Source organism: Natrix helvetica, assembly GCF_964273705.1.
Source record: "Natrix helvetica genome assembly, chromosome: 4".
In the NCBI taxonomy this organism is placed as follows: Eukaryota; Metazoa; Chordata; class Lepidosauria; order Squamata; family Natricidae; genus Natrix; species Natrix helvetica.
Window position 1 is genome coordinate 162,105,846 of NC_138550.1, and position 19,728 is coordinate 162,125,573.

A 19,728-nucleotide genomic window follows, 5' to 3' on the forward strand; every position below is an offset into this window, starting at 1 on the left:
TCAATACAACTCTCAATCTTACACGGGGAAAAGACCTGAATACGCCAAGACCTGCATATATATCCCATGGGTCTCACCCATCATCGCAAACTTACACATGGAACATTTTGAAACTAACGCCTTAGATAAATCTGAACACAAACCCAAATTCTGGCTTAGATATTACGGAAGCTATCGAAATAGAGAAACACCCCCACAACATGAATAAACGTGACGATACCTCCTGCCTACCAGACATCTGGAAACCAGCCCTAGTCAACAAACGAACCCCACTCACCAGCCAGCACCAATCAATCAATCATGATACAGCCACACATCCAATCAATCCACTTACTGAAACAATGCCAGCACTCCACCCCCCGCCCCAAGATTTATAGAAAGATGGCAGCTCCGATCACACTTTAAGCCAAAAACACCAGCCTGAGGATGGCAAGTGAGACCTCCCTGAAACGTTGCCAAGACAATCTCAATCTTACATGGGAAAAGACCCGAATACAACAAGACCAGCATATATATAATTTTTGCTGATAAATAAATGGAGACTAAGTATAGATCTATTTCAAGCTATTTAGCTAGCCATACCTATCAGCTATTAGCTATCAGCTATCCATATCCTTACTGGGATTCGAACTTGTGCTGTTTTTACATATTAGGCAGTTATATTAACCCCTAAGCCACAAGCTCTCCTCCCTTATCAGCTGAGCCAGGGGAATGATTAACTGTTTTGTCAAAGCACCTAGTATGCCCAAATATGGGAGGGAGCATACTGCGTATGTATGTATGTATGTATGTATGTATGTATGTATGTATGTATGTATGTATACGTATGTACATGCGTGTGCGTGTGTGTATAGGTATAGGAATATGTATATGTATATGCATATGTATATCTAAAATTAATTTGAAATGTGTGAGACATCTCCTTCAGCGCTTCATATCTGCAGTGGAAATATCCCACTAAAATTTTGTACTTCCTTGATTAGATAAGACGTTCCAAGCCGATTCTCAACATCTCTCTTATATTTTTAAAAGCTACAGACCAACTTCCTGATAAAACAGATTATGTTAGAAGCTGAATCTCTCCTGGGCTCTCTTGGCACCACAATATTAAAAAATAATAACAATGTAGAGACTTTGCAAAGAGTACAGAGAAGAGCAACAAAGATAATTAGGGTGCTGGAGGCTAAAACATGTGAAGAACAATTGCCGGAACTGGGAATGTCTACTTTAATGAAAAAAAGGACTAGGGGTGACGAGATAGCAATGTTCCAATATCTAAGGGGCTGCCACAAAGGGGAGGTGTGTGTGTGTGTGTGTATGTGTGTCAATCTATTTTCCAAAGCACCTGAAGGCAGGAAAAGAAACAATGGATGGAAACTAACCAAGGAGAGAAGCACCCAAGAACTAAGGAGAAATTTCCTAACGATGAGAAAAATTAACCAGTGGAATGGCTCGTCTTCAGAAACTGTGGTTGCCCCATCACTGAAGGCTTTTAACAAGAGACTGGACAGCCACCTGTCTGGAATGGTATAGACTCTCCTGCTTGAGCAAGGGGTTGGACTAGATGACCTCTAAGGTCACTTCCAACTCTGTCATTCTGTGTTCTACAGTCTATCTTCTCCCTTTTGCACTTTCCACTAAGTGGATTTGGAAAGGCTGGGAAAGACAGTAATGGGAATTTTAAGATATGCAGTTAAGGCAAAGGTACAATAAATTGTCCCTGTACTTGTACTATGTTTGTAACAGGATAGAAGTGAAAATTATTATTTTATATTATGGCATCTCCTGTTGCCAAATGTCCATAATTCTTTATTATGTTTTCTATGAGACTGGTGCAATTATTTATAGCATGAAAAGATTTCACATTTTACCTAAGATGAATGATAGGTCTGCGAGCAAAACCAGGTTGGGAGGCCCTGCTCGTGGTAACTCATGCTTTGGTCACTTCTTGCTTAGATTACTATAATGCTTTCTACAGGGAGCTGCCTTTGAAGAGCACTTGCAAGCTAGAGGTCTATGGAGATTCTCAGTCATCCAGGTCATGGTTGTCTCAAAGGTGCTTTTTCAAAAGGCAACTGGACTTCATGTTTTTTTCCCTTGATGAAGAAGACATTTTGCTTCTCATTCAAGAAACTTCATCAAAACTGGTGGAGCTTTTTGGATGAGAAGCAAAATGCCTCCTTCTTCTTCCTCAAAGGGTAAGAAAAAAACATAGTCCAGTTGCCTTTTGAAAAAGCACCTCTGAGATACTTGGAAGCTAGGCCAGAATGCATTTTTTGACATTGTTACACCCATCTAACATCACCGCTCTGTCAGCTGCAATGGGCCCAGTAGGCCTCAGGTACAATATGAAGTGTTTGTCACCACCTATGAAGTTCTCCATGGCTTAAGAGTGAGGATGTTTGCAAGACTGCCTTCCTCAATACAATACAATACAATAGCAGAGTTGGAAGGGACCTTGAAGGTCTTCTAGTCCGACCCCCTGCCTAGGCAGGAAACCCTATACCGTTTCAGACAAATGGCTATCCAACATCATCTTAAAGACTTCCAGTGTTGGGGCATTTACAACCTCTGGAGGCAACTACTGTATTCCACTGATTCATTGTTCTAACTGTCAGGAAATTTCTCCTCAGTTCTAAGTTGCTTCTCTCCTTGATTAGTTTCCACCCATTGCTTCTTGTTCTACCCTCAGGTGCCTGGGAAAATAGTTTGACTCCCTCTTCTTTGTGGCAACCCCTGAGATATTGGAAGACTGCTATCCTGTCTCCCCTAGTCCTTCTTTCTATTAAACTAGACATACCCAGTTCCTGCAACCGTTTAGTCTCCAGTCCCCTAATCATCTTTGTTGCTCTTCTCTGCACTTTTTCTCCTATTGTTTCTATTTGTCCCACCAAATCTAGATCCCCAACCTTTTGGACCTCAGGGACCACTAAATTCATAATTTTAAATCCCATGGATCACTAAGATGTCTGCCTAATGACCGGCTTGGCGGGCATGGGTAGGTGGTCATGTGACTGGATGGGCGTGGCCAACTCAATGTCACTCACGTCGAGGGGCGCCTCACTGGCCTCTACTCGTCCTTCCCAGCCACTCCTTATCTGCTCACCTGGGCTCCTTAGGGCCCCAACAGGAAGCAATTGTTGGAGCTAAGGAGCCATCACAAGAAAGAGTTGGCAAAATAGTTAGCTCATTTCAAATTGGATCTGACCGAGAAGGAGGCTCAGCAGAAGCACCTCACTGAGGACTACAAGCATAGGCTTTCCAAGCAGAGGGCAGACCTGCAGGAGTACAAGGCCAGGTACCAGCACCTGGAGGCTCAGTGGGCTGAGATGGTCAGCCAGTTCCAGGCCATGATGCAGTCCCACTGGAACAAGGCCCTCCGGCTCTTCACCACCAGTGGTGCTTCCCTCCAGCCTTCGCCCAAAGCCTTGCACCAGGAGGCTGAAGCAGACCCCAAGTTGGAATTTCTACCCCTCTCTGACCCACACAAAAAGACCCCAAAGGGAGAGACTCTCTGCAGCAACACAAGCATTTATTGCACGTATCTGGCCCAGGGGCCATAGTTTGAGGACCCCTGATTTAATGCAATACCAAAAATGCAAATAATTTTTCTGTGGACTACCAAAATTTTCTCACGGACCATGGACCACCAGTTGGTGACCGCTGTAGTAGAGGACATTCTCTGGGTCTATTCTGTCAAATAACGCCATCTTGCTGGATCCTGGAGTTGTGCCTTGTCAACAGCAGGACCTGCCCTATTGGGACAGCATCCTCCAGAGATTCAGGTAGTCTTCTTCAAGGCACTGATGACCTGGCTGTCTCTTTAGGCATTTGGGACAAATGAGCTCTGTTACTATTAATGGCGAGTGGAGTCAATGTTAATACTTGGGCTCTGGGAGATTATCCGGTAGTCCTCGACTTACATTCAACATTGAGACCCAAATGCTGTTGCTGCTAAGCAAGGCAATTGTTAAGTCACTTTTGCCCCCATTTTATGAACTTTCTTGCCACAGTTGTTAAGTAAATCATGGTCCTTGTTAAACTAGTGGCATGGTTGTTGTTACGTGAATCTGGCTTCCCCAATGTCGCAAAATGTGATCAAGTGACCTGGGAAACTGCAAGTGTCATAAATACATGTCAGTTGCCAAGTGTCTGAATTTTGATCACATGGCTATGGGGATGCTTCTTCAGTCGTAAGTGCGAAAAAAATGGTTATAACTCGCCTTTTTCAGTGCTGTTGTAACGTGGAACCAATGGTAGGTTGCAGGCGGTACGCCCCGGAACGGGGGTACCAGAGCCAGACCGGAGACCGGATACCGTTCCGGTACGGTGCTCCGAAGGGCCCACCCGCCCACCCGAGCTCCTTACTGTCCTTTTATGTTTTCAGCGCTTCCGCACACAGCGCCTGTGCGACGCTCCGCTGAGTAGCTGGAGCATCGCAAAGGATCGCAGAAGCGCCAAGGCGCATGCGCGCCTCCACGTGGACGCTGGCAAGCCCCACTGCATGGAACGGTCACTAAATGAACTGTTGAAAGTTGAGGGCTATCTGAAGTGTGTGTGTGTTTGAATCCTATAAGCATCTTGTGAGATGTGGGCTGCTATATAAATCATATATATGTATGTGTGAATGAATAAATCATTGTGGCAACAAGCTTGTATAACTAGATCAGAGCGTGCATACAGAAGCCCGGTGTGGTGAAACAAATAGCTGTACTTGCTAATTTCAGAGCTATATTTGTAACTGCATCTATGGCTATTTTAATTGCTGATCTTTAGCAGAGGCCCAATGGGCCGTGATGCCTTCTGAAGACAAGAATGAAATCTGGTAACCTACCACTTTTAAAAAGCAGTTGGAGGGCGATTATGAGGCTAAGGAGGACAGCAACTGATTGTCAACTGATTGACAATCACAGTTGGAGTTCTTCTTACAATTCAGTGAATAGGAATGTGTCTGCCTTAACTGTTTCTAAATGCTATTTGGCAGTTCTGGACTGGTCCAGTCTGGCTTACTTAAGCAACAACTCCTACATTTTTCTATCAAAGTCTTCTTTCTTACTCTTAACTTGTAGATAGCAGCATGTTTATAAAGGCGAGATCACCACAACTTCCACAGGAGCCCATGTCTCATATTGACCTGAAAAATATTGTATAGCATTGGAGAATAAGCTATAAAATGTCCAGACATAGAAGCATGCCTTTGCCCCCAAATTGATAAAAATAAAAAAAAAGTTGGAAAAAGTACCCAATTGTCCCAGAATTGCAAAGCACATTCCTGCCCCAGCTCCTGCCAACTTCGCAGTCTGAAAGCATGCAAACGCAAGTAGACAAATAGGTACCACTTTGGTGAGTGGTAGTGGTGCCCAGGAGGGACATGACGGCAGGGTTCCAATACCTAAGGGGTTGCCACAAAGAACAGAGGGTCAACCTATTCTCCAAAACACCTGAAGGCAGGACAAGAAGTCATGAACGGAAGCTCATCAAGGAGAGAAGCAACCTAGAACTACGGAGAAATTTCCTGATAGTGAAAACAATTAAATCAGTGGAGTGACCTCCCTCCAAGTTATGGGTACTTCAATTCTGGAGGTTTTAAAGAAGAGATTGGACAGCAATTTGTCTGAAATGGTACATAGGGATTTCTGCTTGAGCAGGGGGTTGAACTAGAAGATCTCTAAGTCCTTTACATCTCTGTTATTCTGTTATATGAATTATTTGCTATCAGTGTGGCAAAATTCAATGATTAATTCGTATTCTGTTTTAACCCCCAGGAAGTAGGGCAGAGTCACTCAACCATAAAAAAGGAAGGGAGGGAGGAAACAAGGAAATATAGTTTAGTGTGAACTGCTCATCTAATTAATCAGCCTGAAGCACCACTGGATAGCGTTTGCATGATCTGACTGATCTGTAATTTTGTGTGCGTGCGAAAAGCTGTGGTTTTTTTTACTGCTCTCCAGAAATATAGTAAGCAGGGGGTGGCTCAATATCTAGGGATTATCTGTTCCAAAGGAGGGGAGCCATCACCAAAAAGTCCAAGATTGCTGAAGGTGGGACTCTCTTGGTGGTGGGACTCTCATCCACCTGGCTGGATGAGTAGATTAAACTCAGAGAAGGATAATCAGTTTGAAGCTATGAAAGCCTCTTCCCAGAAGCAATAATGAAGAAATAAATATAACGCTAATCAAAGGACCTGAATTTGGGAACTTCTGGCTTAGAGAGATGCATTTTTTAATACCCAAAGACATGCAAATTCGGAGTGCCAGCTGCGGCTAGGTTTAGATGTTTGTTATGATAGAATTTCTAATTTTGCAAACACAGGGGAACTCAAATTAATTTCTCACCATCTCTTGGCTAACATCACAATTATCTGAATGCATTGCAGGAGGGCAGGGAAAGCGGCCTGCGTCTCTACAGGCTGCCTCTGATAAAAAATATCAGCGAGTTAAGCAAAGGAGAAAAGTACGCAAGGAAGAGAAGTATAATTGTGTTAATTGAAGAATGCAGGATCCCTAATGAGTCATTCCCAGATTAGTTTGTTCCAGCACTGAAGCCTCATTCGGTGTTCAATGGAAAAGGTTTCAGATCCACTGGCATCACAAGATAGGATCACTGGGCCTTTTTTGCTGAAGATGCCAAATTGCACTCCATCATTTCATCTTTGGTTGTGATGCTTCAGGCAGTTTAATGACAATTTAATAACAATATTGCTATTATGCCAATGCAGGTAGCCTTTGACGTACGACCGGTTGTTTAGCAACCATTCAAATTTACGATGTACATGAAAAGGGAGACCTGTGACCCAGATTCAATGTTCTGACGGTGGTCACACCGGACTTTTGAGGGTTTGGCAACACGACCACAGCATCCCTCAGTCCCATAACTGCATGTTATGACCACTTTGCTGAAAACCAGCATTTCTGGTTTTCGACAAAATTATGTCACAGCAAACAATGGGTTCCCTTAACAACTGTGGTATTTGCTTTTATGACCAATGAATTTGTTTAATGATCTCCGCAGCAACGGAGATCATTTGTGGGTTGTAAAACCAACCCATTTTATGACAATTATGACTTCCAATCATAATGAGAAGGCTTCATTTTGGTCGTAGCTCAAGGACTTACCTGTAGTTATAGGATGCCTGATTTTATCATCTTGAATTTCTATAACTGTATACTGCAAGTGCCTTATTGGATCAAGACAAAGCTTCATTGAGCTGACGAATTACATGTTATAGAGAAGAGGCTACCTATGAGTTTTTGGGTGGTCTTTAGCGGGAGTAGAAACGAAGTCCTGCTTTACTATAGCTGCTCTTTAGAAGGTGATTGAGAACACAACATCCAGCCATAAATATATTATTTATTAGTTTATTTGTAAAAAAAATTACCTGCTGGGGATTCGCATGGGTTTGGACAATCCTCTAGCTAGGATTCTGCCCAGTTTGGCAAGCCCCCAAATGCCACCCCTGGCTGGCCACGCCCACCCCGCCCCTCCCAGGAGTCTCCACGTGGCCCGTTCACGTGGAGGCTTGGGGAAGGGGGAAAACGGGCCCACCGGAGGTTCCTGAAGTCCGGAAATGAGCACGGAGGAAGCGCTTTTCGTCCTCCCACAGGCTCGAGGAAAGCCTCTGGAGCCTGGGGAAGGTGAAAAACGCCCCCCCCCCTTGCCATGGTGCAGAAGACCGACTAGGCCACGCCCACCCAGCAACAGGGCAGCGCACCCCTTGCTGCAATTTTTGAACCCCCCCCCCCCGCTGACATCTCACCACAGGGTAACTCTGGGTGGCTCAGAATCCTACAAAGATAAAAACTATAGAAAAGCTAAAAGACAGAAATAAAATAAAATGTTGGATAATGTTGGCCACTGCTCAGTTTTGGGTGAGATGAATCAACCAATTTCTCACCAAAACTCAATGCTCTGCTAAAGAAAGCCCAACGTTTTGGTCATCAACGCAGGGAATTTGATTTATGACCACAGTTGAGTCCCAATTTTCCCTGGCTTAGCAAGTGTTAAATGAGGTGCGACCCATTTTTTGACCTTTCTTGCCCGCAGTTGTTAAGTGAACCGCTGCAGTTGTTACCTTAGCAACAGAGACGTTAAGTGAATCTGGCTTTTGTGTTGATTTGGCTTGTCAGTAGGTCGCAAAAGGGGATCACATGAACACTGCAACCGTCATAAATAGGAGTCAGTTGCCAAGGGTCTGAATTTTGCTCACGTCACCAGGGGGATGCAATTTGCCGTAACAGTTGCAGGTGTGAAAAATGACCATAATTCACTTTTTCAGTGCTGTTGTAAACTTTGAACGGTTGTTAAACAAACGGTTATAAGTCAAGGATTACCTGTACCTTTTCTAATCACCTGGAGAAGACACATCTAGTAATTTCAGCATGTCTGAACTATATAATCTAAAGGTGGTCAGCTCAAATCATGCGTAACGAAAAAATGGGGAGTAAACGAGGGAAAGATGTAATAAGCAAAGGACCTGCCTCTTGCTCGCTAACAGAATAACAGAGTTGGAAGGGACCTTGGAGGTCTTCTAGTCCAACCCTTTGCTCGAGCAGGAGACCCTATAGCCATAATGGTGAACCTATGGCACGTGTGCCTGAAGTGGCAGGAGGAGCCATGTCACCTGGCATGTTGCCTGTTCCTCTTCTGGGTTTCTGGCGCGCAGGCGCTCGTGATGATCAACTGGCCTCTTTGTGTGCAGCAGTGCCAAAAACTAAAAGAGTTGGTCTTCCATTTTCTGGCATGAGCATGCACGCTGGCCAGCTGATTGTTGTGCACGCATGCGCACCAGAAACTGGAAGACTAGCTTGCCAGTATGCGTGTGGCGCCGGAAACTGGAAGTTCATTTTGTGATGCCTGCATGCATGCCCCCTGAGGGGCTCCTCTTCCGAGTTGCGGCCCAGATGAGAATGCAAGCATGCGCATAAACAGCGCACCCCTTTTTTTGGCACTTGATGATGAAAAGGTTCGCCATCACTGCCCTATACCAGGGGTCCGCAAACTTAAGCACTCAAAGAGCCATTTGGACCCGTTTCCCACAGAAAAGAAACCACAGGGAGCCACAAAGGTCCTAACCGGAAGCCCCCTGTTCAATTCTGGAGCTGACCGGAAGTTCAGTTCCCCCACCATAGAGTCTCCTCCTAGCGCGGCGTACTTTTTCCTCTACCTGTCATAACCGAAAGCCCTATCAATTGCGGAGACAACTGGAAAACCCTCCCCTTGCCATAGAGTCTTCTCCTGGCGCACTGTGCTTCACCCCCCACCAGAAGCTTCTCTCAAAATTGTGGTGCCGACCGGTGACGGAACTGCAGCAGAGGGAGGAAAGAGCCACATGTGGCTCCAGGGCCGCAGTTTGCTGGCCCCTGCCCTATACCATTCTAGACAAGTGGTTGTCCAGTCTCCTCTTAAAAGCCTTTGGTGACCCACAACTTCTGAAGGTCAAGTGTTCCACTGGTTAATTGTCCTCACTGTTAGGAAGTTTCTCCTTAGTTCTAGGTTGTTTCTCTCCTTGATTATTTTCCATCATCCATAAACCCAACAGGCGTAACGATTTAGAATTTGCAAGCTACATATTTGTCATCTTTTACAGCATAGAATGAAAACAGGTAACTCAACGGTAACAGAAGGGCCACTGAAATTAAAGGATTGCACCATCTCACCCACCTCTGCCTCAGAACAAACAGTTTACTCACTGGCGGGGAATTGTCAACCCCGTTGTTCTTCGGCAGCCAGGAGTTGCTTAATGTCACAACATCATAGAACAGACCCACAATTTATCCTGAAAATGACACTCTGCAGCACATACAATTGCCGTGGCAACAAATCGGATTGCTTGGGATAGAGGGAGGCTTGCAAGCCAAGGATAATGTAGCCTGAATGGGTATTCAAATGGGCATATTTCCCACCCTCTTTTTAGTCAAAAGCCCTGCATAATTTTAAATGCCGTGGAGACGTGCAAATAAATAACACGGGCAGCAAAGATGAATAGGTAGGTGGCTGATATAAAAGTGATTGGAAACCAAAATCTCATTGGGGACAAAGGCACCGAGCTGAATGCCCGTTCAATTTGATATTCTCCTGCAATGAAAATGGCCAATAAACAAATTTAGCAGCTTTCCAAGCTGCTCTTGTCCATGTTTTCTACTAGTTTTGTCAGTTGACTGACTGCTGTGATGCCTCAGTTCTGTTTTCTCTGATGGACATCAGTCTGCATCTTTTACCATGACAAATTGCGGTGTTTCTCAGGGTATGTTCAAGTCAAATCAGATCAGTATTTAAACTCCTACCATGTGACTCCTGTTGAGCCGAAACACGCAAATGCCACCTATCCAAAATGTTAAGGTAAAGGTAAAGGTAAAGGTTCCCCTGGCATATATGTGCTAGTCGTTCCCAACACTAGTGGGTGGTGCTCATCTCCGTTTCAAAGCTGAAGAGCCAGCGCTGTACAAAGACGTCTCCGTGGTCATGTGGCTGGCATGACTAAACCCAAAAGGTGCATGGAACACTGTTTACCTTCCCAATACCTTCCTATTTGTCTACTTGAATATTTATGTGCTTTCGAACTGCTAAGGTGGCAGAAGCTGGGACAAGTAACGGGAGCTTACTCCATTAGGTGGCACTAGGGATTTGAACTGCTGACCTGTCTGATTGATAAGCTCAGCCTCTTAGACACTGAGCCATATATGTATGCTGGTTTTATTGTATTCAGGTCTTTTCCCGTGTAAGATTGAGTTTGTCTTGGCAACATTTCAGCGAGGTCTCACTCGCCATCTTCAGGCTGGGTTTTGGGCTTAAACCGTGGCCAGAGCTGCAGTCTTTCTATAAATCTGGGTGGGGGTGTGTGGAGTGCTGGCTTTGTTTCAGTAGGTGGAATGATTGGATGTGTGGTGGTATCATGATTGGTAGATTGGTGCTGATTGGTGCTGGCTGTGTGTCCATTGTTGTTTCGTGTTGTAACAGCCTGAGTGGTGGGTGGTGTTCATTTGTTGACTAGGGCTGGTTTCCAGATGTCTGGTAGGTGGGAGGTATCATCACGTTTATTCGTGTTGTGGGGGTGTTTCTCTATTTCGATAGCTTCCATAATTATTCTCTTGTTGAAGGGTTCAGCTTTGCAGATTAACCTGGTTCCTTCAAAATTAATTTCATGTCCTGTAGCTTTAAGGTGCTGGAAAAGGGAGGAAGTTTTTTCTATTTTTCTTACTGTGTTCTTGTGTTCTGGGGATGATTCTTTGCTAGATCTCGTCACTGATGGCTTTTATTTTGGATTTGGTGGCCTTCCTAAGATACACAAAGAAGGAATACCACTCCCCAACCTCCTCACTATTTGACTCTGCTGCCTGGGCAAGTGGTCAGTCTAAAAGATCTCTATGGTCCCATCCAACTCTATTATTCTCTGTCATATGCACTATTTGTAAAAATAATTGCTCCACATCCATTTCTCCCCATCCTAGCCCAGTGGCTGAAACTCAGTGGGAGGCTCTTCCAAAGGGCTGGGGGGTAGCTATAGAGAAAGATGCCTTTCTTTTTGGGCAACATTGTGAAGCGGCTTCAGAAGCCAGAGAAGAGCCTTGGCGTTTATTTAGCTCAACTTAATTGAGTTTCTGCAAGGCTAGCTAAGGAATTGTTCAAGTCTTTCATGTCAGGTAATTTGGTGCGCGCAGCTTGCCAACTCAATTCCTTGACTCATCACTTCTTTCAGCAGACAGCCAAGAAACTCAGCAAGATAATCAACAAAAACAGAAGAGAGGTGCGGGAGAAACTGGGGAAAGGGATGAGCTGGCAGCCCAAGGCTGCAAAGGTGTTTTGATCAGCCTGAAAATATTTATCATGGCCCCTCAGCGAAAGCGGGAAGCAGGTCAGCTTTCTCTGCTCCTTGTCACCAGCGTGTTGTGGCCCGCCAGCTGGCAGCAGAGTTGGACAGTGAGGAGGTTGGGGAAGAACATGGGGCCGTCCTAGAGGTTGGGGAAGGCTCGGACGAGGGCCCTGCATCGGAGGCAGAGAGGGGGCCCAGGCCATCTGGCAGTTCTCAGCTGCCTTCAGAGTCAGACATCAGTGAGGCAGGGGAACAGCTGGAGCCTGTTCCCAGTGTGCGCATGCGCAGAGCTGACAGGAGAAGGGAACAGCTAAGGAACAAGGGTCGACTTAGGAGTAAAGCCACAGGTGGACGGTGATTGGCCCCTCCCACAGGGAACAAAGAGAAGTGAAGGGGAGTGGAGTTTGTAGGAGACAATTAGTTCACTTAATTAGTGGGAAGGTTTGTTCGTGACTCTCAGAAACTCTGCGCCAAGTCTTTCCTTGCACAACCTCACTTGGAAAATATTTGCATGGCAGCTTTCCAAGCTAGATAAGGTCTGTGGTCATAACTTCACCTTTGAAAGACTGTTTGCCAGGCCTTTGCTGAATGGGAATGAGAGGAATTCACATTCTTTTAATAAAAGGGGTTTTGTTGGGACCAGGAATCTGATTTATGCTTTTTAGGTCAGAACAAAGTGTTCTTGGAGGGAGGTCTCCAACGGCTTGTGGGGGCAACTACAACAGAAGTATCAGGCATTGCAAACACTATCAAATGATAGAAGATACTATTTGTAGCTCAGGGTTAAACTGTGAGGTCCTTGGTGCTTTGTGAGTTTGGTGGTTTTTTTGCAAATGTTTCATTTACCTGACTGGGTAACAACATCAGTGCTAAAAAGGAGGAGGGTTTGCTCAGAGAGCAGTACTAAGGATCTCATAAAAATATTTCTTCCCTAGAACTGACTTAAACCCATTCTACCCAAAAATAGTGGCTAAGATATAAGGCCTGGTCTAGCTTAATCTCTCTCTATAAAAGCCAAATACCACTCATTCATCACGAAATCTCCTGAATTGTAAAGCCTACAAACTTGAAATTCGGCAGGTATGTTCCTCTTGGCTTCTAGGTGCTTGCTAAGAAAGGTTTTTTCGAAATAACCATCATATCATCAGTATTTCTTATACAGTATTATATTAACACGTGTCAATGCTAAGGAGTTAGATGTTCTACTCCCTCTCCCCACCTGAAAGGAACTCTGTTCCAACTGCCAGTTTCCTAATATGGGTGTGGCCAGCATGTGACTCATTCAGCCTTTGGGCTGGGAGTTCAGACATTCTACTCCCCCTCCCCACCTGAAAAGAACTCTGTTCCAACTGCCAGTTGCCTTATATTAACATGCTCTTACACATTCTACATTAATTTTCAAGCTTTGTGTCAATGTCAATATATCAAGTCCAATCACATAGTTTTGTAGCGAAGCATGGGTATCCAGCTCGTGCCCATATACATTAAGCTGCTTTTTGCCAGTGAACTTTTTTTTTTTATTAAAAGAGTTTTGTACAAACAGATTTTCCCCCTTTTCACCCCCCCGCCATACAATGTAAATCTCATACAAATGCTATACCCCCCCAACCCCCCCGCAAAAATTCACATTCAAATATTATACCAAATATTTTGCCCCCTCCCCTCCCCCCATCTTAAAGTAAATTACTCGTAACCCCTCTCCTCCCAACAAACACAATATAAATTTCTCTTAGATTAGTAATAACACATTGATCCCATTTTCTAAGCTAATTTAACATCTATAACTCTTAATATAAATTTCTCCTAGAATAACAATGTTTCGTTAATCCCATCTTCTAATTTATTCATACATATATATTGCCCCGCCCTCCACCCTAGCCCTCCCCCACCTCCCACACAAACCCACCCCCCTGACTTCTGCTGTATACCACTCTAACAATTCCAAACATCCCATATATTATTTACTCTGATCATCTATCAATCTAAACATTCTTACCTAAAGGCTGCATAATAACTCCTAGTCTGGTATTTATTCTGTATATAATCAATCCATTTTGCCCACTCCTGTGTATATTCCTCCTGTTTCTGAGCTTTTAAGAAAGCTGAGATTTTTGCCATTTCGGCGAACCCCGCCACCTTCTGAATCCATTGATCAATTGTCGGTAAAAAATCTTTTTTCCAATGTTGCGCAATCAACAACCTAGCTGCTGTGACCATATACAAGGCCAATTTTGTTTCCCCTTTGGAGAAATCCTTAGCTATACCCAATAAAAACATTTGCGGAGTGAATTGTATTCTTTTCTTAAATACATTCTGCATAACCCACCATATTTTTATCCAGAAAGCTTTAACCTTGTTACAAGTCCACCATACATGAAAAAAGGTAGCATCTAGACATCAAGTGAACTTGATGTAAGCTTAACTTCTAGCTACTCCACTTATAAATCAACAGTATAATTTATCATTTTATGCACCACATAGATCCATGGTGGCACAGTGGTTATAATGCAATACTGCAGGCTACATCTGCTGACTGTCGGTTGCCAGCAGTTCGGCAGTTCGATTCTCACCAGGCACAAGGCTGATTCATACTCCCATCCTTCCAAGGTGGGTAAAACGAGGACCCAGATTGTTGGGGGCAAGAGGCTGACTCTCTGAACAACTTAGAGAGGGCTGCAAAAGCACTATGAAGCAGCATGTAATTCTAAGTGCTATTGCTATTCACTCTCCTTAGTGGCTGCATTTGAACAATTCAAGCTCATGTAGCCAGACTGATTGAAGGAAAGAAGAAAGATTTATACAAAGAGTGGAATCACACAGAGAGGGCTGGTAAGGACAGCAGCTGAGAGAGGAGGAGAGGCAATTCTCACAGCAGCTGGAGACCAACCATCGCTTTGAGGGGAGGGAGGGAGAAAGAAGCAAAAAGAGCTCCGAAAGAGATTAAGGAATGGAAAAGGATGAAAAAGAACCAAGTCAGAATCCCATTGAAGAGAGAGAGAGAAATCCTTCCCAGACCTACAGCAATGATGGCAGGACAGGCTCCAACACCGAGTAAAGCTTAGCCTTTAACAAAACCTTAACAGAACAGAACAGAACAACATAGGAAAGGACCTTGGAGATTTTCTAGTTCAACCCCTTGCTAAAGCAGGAGACCCTATACCATTTCAGACAAATGGTTGTCCAATCCCTTCTTAAAAACCTCCAGTGATGGAACACTGACAATTTCTGGAGGCAAACCGTTCCACTGTTTAATTGTTCTCACTGTTAGGAAATTTCTCCTTAGCTCCAGGTTGCTTCTCTCCCCGATTAGTTTCCATCCATGGCTTCTTGTCTCGCCTTCCGGTGCTTTGGAGAATAGGTTGATCCCCTCTTCATTGTGGCAGCCCCTCAAACATTGGAAGTCTGCTCTCATGTTACCCCTAGTCCTTCTTTTCATTAGTCTAGACATACCCAATTCCTGCAACCATTCTTCAAATAATTTTATCCTCCAGTCCCCTAATCATCTTTGTTGCTCTTCTCTGCACTCTTTCTAGAGTCTCCACATCTTTTCTATATCGTGGCGACCAAAACTGGATGTAGTATTCCACTTGATCTTGATTCTGTTCCTTTGTTAATGCAATCTAGGATTGCATTGGCTTGTTTCCTTTTCCTCCACTGTTACATTTGGACTATTTTTTTCTACTTTGATATGTCTGTCTCTCTGTATTTATTTCCCGCTTTTATTGTTTTTACAAATAACTCAAGATGGCAAACATGCTCAACCCACCTTCCTCCTCCTATTTTCCCCACCCACAAGCCTATGAGATGGATTGGGGTGAGAGGGAGTGACTGACTATCAGGCACGAAAGATCAGGTTCACACCTGAAGGTCCAATGAAACTAAATCTTATTGCCATTCATGCCTACACACAGGAATCTTGTCAATTAATGGTTAGCACCTGCTTGGTGTTAGATAAGGGTACATGGAATTCAAAGGATTTAGTCCACTTGTGGCAACGTAGAGATTCTAGGTTGTTTCCTCTTTTGACTCTGCCCCCAGGCTCTGATTTTCCTTTTTTTCTACCCTGGCCCACAATCACCCAGCCATCTTTCATACCCGAAGGCAAAACTTGTACTCCTTGCATCCCGGTGATAGGACCAAAGTCACACAGCTGGCTTTCATGCCGAAGGTGGAACTAGAACTCACAGACTCTTGGTGATTGGTCTAGGAATGAGTTGCTTGGCTGAAGAACCACCAACTTCAGCTGAGATCATCCAGATTTGAAAAAATGAACTTGTGTGTCAAATAACCAAAGGAAGTTCCACAGGATCCCAGAGGGGGAGGGAGAGAGGGAGAGGGAAAGGAAGGGAGGGAGGCAGAGATGGAGAGGAAGGGAGAGAGAGAGAGAGAGAACATTCAACTGGGAATGAAAGGAAAGATTACCTGCTTCACCAGAGTGACGGTTCCCGGGGCCATGGCAACCATAGAAGCAAGAGCATCATGGGGCTCTGATCCCAGCTCTATGATTTGCTGAAGGATGTTGACAGCCGTAGCATCGAGTCTTCCTCCTTATGGGGGGGAGAAGCATTAAGATTAACATTGTGCTCCTGTTACCACCATCCCCTTTGCTCAACTTTCCGCACTGCATACCCTATACCAGGGGTCTCCAAGCTTGGCAACTTTAAGACTTGTGGATGTCAACTCGCAGAATTCAGCTTTGCTGGCTGAGGAATTCTGGGAGTTGACGTCCACAAGTCTTAAAGTTGCCAAGCTTGGAGACCCTTGCTCTATACTACCTCTCCACACGCTAAAGATTAAGCCTCAATTTACAACTGTTTGTTTAGCGGGTTGCAATAGCATTGAGAAAAGGGACTTCCCACTGGTCCTCACACTTATGGTTCTGACACCCCCACAGCCACGCGGGGATCAAATTTTGGGTGTTTGGCAACTAGCCTGAATTTACGGTTTGCAGGATGGCAATCACAGGACTGTGATTGCAATTGTGTCCTTCCCAGCCAGTTTCTGACAAGCAAATTCAATGTGGGATGATGGATTTATTTAACGACCGCATGATTCGCTTAAGGAACTGAAGTGATTTGCTTAATAGCCGTGACAAAAATGGTCGTACAAAGAGGCATGTTTCACTTAAGAACCATCTTGCTTTGCAAGGGAAATTCTGGTTCCAATGGCGGTCGTAAGTCAAGGACGACCTGTATGCCAAAATATCCCTCTTGTCTTCTAATTCCAATCCCTCACCTCCCTCCTTTCAGGCTTCTTTTCTCCTACTGGAGGGCTTCATTGCATTTAATTCCAATTTTCCCTCAGAGTCTTGTGTAAATTTCCCCTTTCACTTATTGCATCTTCAATATTAATTGAATGCTGATGTTGTCTTTTCTTCTTATCTTTCAAATGTGGTACCTAACAGCTTGGCCCCAAGTCACCATCTCCAAGTGATTGGCCCAAAGCCACCCAGCCAGCTTTCAGGCCTAAGGCAGGACTAGAATTCACTGTCTCCTGGTGATTGGGCCAAAGTCACCTAGCCAGCTTTCATGCTTAGGGTGGGACTAGAACTTACTGTTTCCTGGTGATAGGCCTAAAGTCACTCACCCAGCTTTCATGCCTAAGGCAAGACAAGAACTCATTGTCTCCTGGTGATTGGCACAAAGCCACCAAGTCAGCTTTCATGCCTAAGGCAGGACTAGAACTCACTGTCTCCTGGTGATTGGCCCAAAGTCACCAAGCCAGCTTTCACGCTTAGGGTGGGACTAGAACTTACTGTTACCTGGTGATTGGCCTAAAGTTACTCACCCAGCTTTCATGCCTAAAGCGGGATTAGAAATCACTGTCTGCAGGTGATTGGCCCAAAGCCACCCAGCCAGCTTTCATGCCTAACTAAGGCGGGACTAGAAGTCACTGTCTCCTGGGGATTGGCCCAAAGCCACCCAGCCAGCTTTCATGCCTAACTAAGGCGGGACTAGAAGTCACTGTCTCCTGGTGATTGGCCCAAAGCCACCCAGCCAGCTTTCATGCCTAACTAAGGCAGGACTAGAAGTCACTGTCTCCTGGGGATTGGCCCAAAGCCACCCAGCCAGCTTTCATGCCTAACTAAGGCGGGACTAGAAGTCACTGTCTCCTGGTGATTGGCCCAAAGCCACCCAACCAGCTTTCATGCTTAAGGCGGGATTAGAAATCACTGTCTCCTGGGGATTGGCCCAAAGCCACCCAGCCAGCTTTCATGCCTAACTAAGGCGGCACTAGAACTCACTGTCTCCAGGTGATTGACCCAAAGTCACCCAGCTGGGTGACTTTTTTTGCCCGAAGTAGGACTAGAACTTAAGAGTTTCCTGCTTTTTCACCTGATGCCTTAATCACTAGACCGAACTGGCTAAACCATCATTTAAAGATTTTTTTTTTTTAAAGTACTGATTTGGTCTTAATGAGAGCATGTTACCATTCTCCGAGGTATATGTTAGGTCCTGCAGAGCAGCCACAGCTGCTTGAGTGCCTTGCAGGTCTCCAGCTTCGGTGATGTGAAGGTACTGCATAGAGGATTCTTCGGAAATTTCTGTAGTTTGCTGCAAAACAGAAAGCAGTTGGGGAAGAAATAAAGAGTTCACAGGCACCATTTTTTTTTACAGAGCTACCAAAACACTTACCTACAGAGTTCTAGCTTAAGTGTGTCTCTTTGAACAGCATAGCATCACAAAACGGCCGTTGACAATGAACCAAGTTAGAATCTTTTGATGTATGAAGCAAGCAAAGATTCAGCAGCGAAAGAACATTTTTTTTTTTTAAATAGAAAAGTAATCTGGAAATGGCTTGTCAAGGTCATATGCAAGTCAGTTGCACCACTGGGAGGCTCCTTATCAAATAAATCCTATCTCTGATCGTTCCCGATCTCATTAATTTTACTAGTGGTTGCATAAGGATATGCGCATGAAAAATCAGGATTATAGGCATGAAAGTAATCCTTTTGATTAGAAGAAAACTATAATTTATCGCATTGCCTTCAATCCAGACTGTGCCTGAAAACACCAACAGTTTTGAGGTTCTAATTTTTAGGTTTAACACGAGTCATTAAGATTTCTATTTATCTTCAGAGTTTTCCCCATCATTTTTTTTTTCCAAAGAGAAAAATGAGACTGCAGTCTTATAACCCCCATTAATAACCTCCATCAAATGCAAGGGGCTTCTTTCTAAATAAATATGCATAAGGAGACGGCATTGCATAACTTTATCGTAAAAAAACGGTAAAGAGTGCTCATCTCCGTTTCAAGCCAGACAGCCAGTACTGTCCAAAGATGTTTCCATGGTCATGTGTCCAGCATGACATCATAAAGCTGTGATGATGAACGCATGGCAGGCGGAGCCCTCTCTGCAGGCATGCGAGCTGTTGCCCCAGTGCATGCGCACACACCATCCTGCCGGCCAGCTGATTTTTGGGTCTCTGCCACGTACACTCAGGGGGCGAGGCGCATGTGGGAGGCGTGCTCCCATGCGTGGGAGGACGGGGTGTGTGTCACACGTATCTCCCATATTTCTCCCCAGGGCGCGTTTTTGGTCGCAGGAAGCTTCAGGGAGGCCTGCTAGGCCCAAAAAGTGGCACGGGTGGTGGTGGTGTCATGCGAACATGCGCAGGGGGTGAGTGGGTGGGGCGTGCTGGGTGTGTGTGTGTGTGTCACACGTGCTTTGTATTATGGCTGTGGGCACGGGCACCGCTTTTGGCAGGCGATGACCAAAAGTTTAGCCATCACTGTCATAGGGCATTGTTAACCTCTCTATCAAAGTGGTACCTATTAAATCTTCTCGCCTTTCCATCCTTTCAAAATGCCAGGCTGGCAGGAGGGGAAGACAGGAGCTCACCCCGTCACATAGCACTTGGGTCTCGAACCTCAGCTGTCAGCTTTCCAGCCGATAAAACCTTAACAGCTGAGCCACAG

The 19,728-nt window shown here is 44.8% G+C and overlaps 1 protein-coding gene across 1 annotated transcript in view; it reads right to left on the bottom strand.

Moving 5' to 3' along the window:
• Positions 1–19,728, bottom strand: part of ZFAT (zinc finger and AT-hook domain containing) — a 161,384-nt gene that overhangs the window by 15,109 nt on the left and 126,547 nt on the right. The window contains exons 14-15 of the mRNA XM_081951039.1: positions 18,240–18,363; positions 16,232–16,356 (exon numbers count right to left, since the gene is read on the bottom strand). Coding sequence (XP_081807165.1) covers positions 16,232–16,356; positions 18,240–18,363 — 249 coding nt within the window. The remainder of the gene's footprint in view (positions 1–16,231; positions 16,357–18,239; positions 18,364–19,728) is intronic.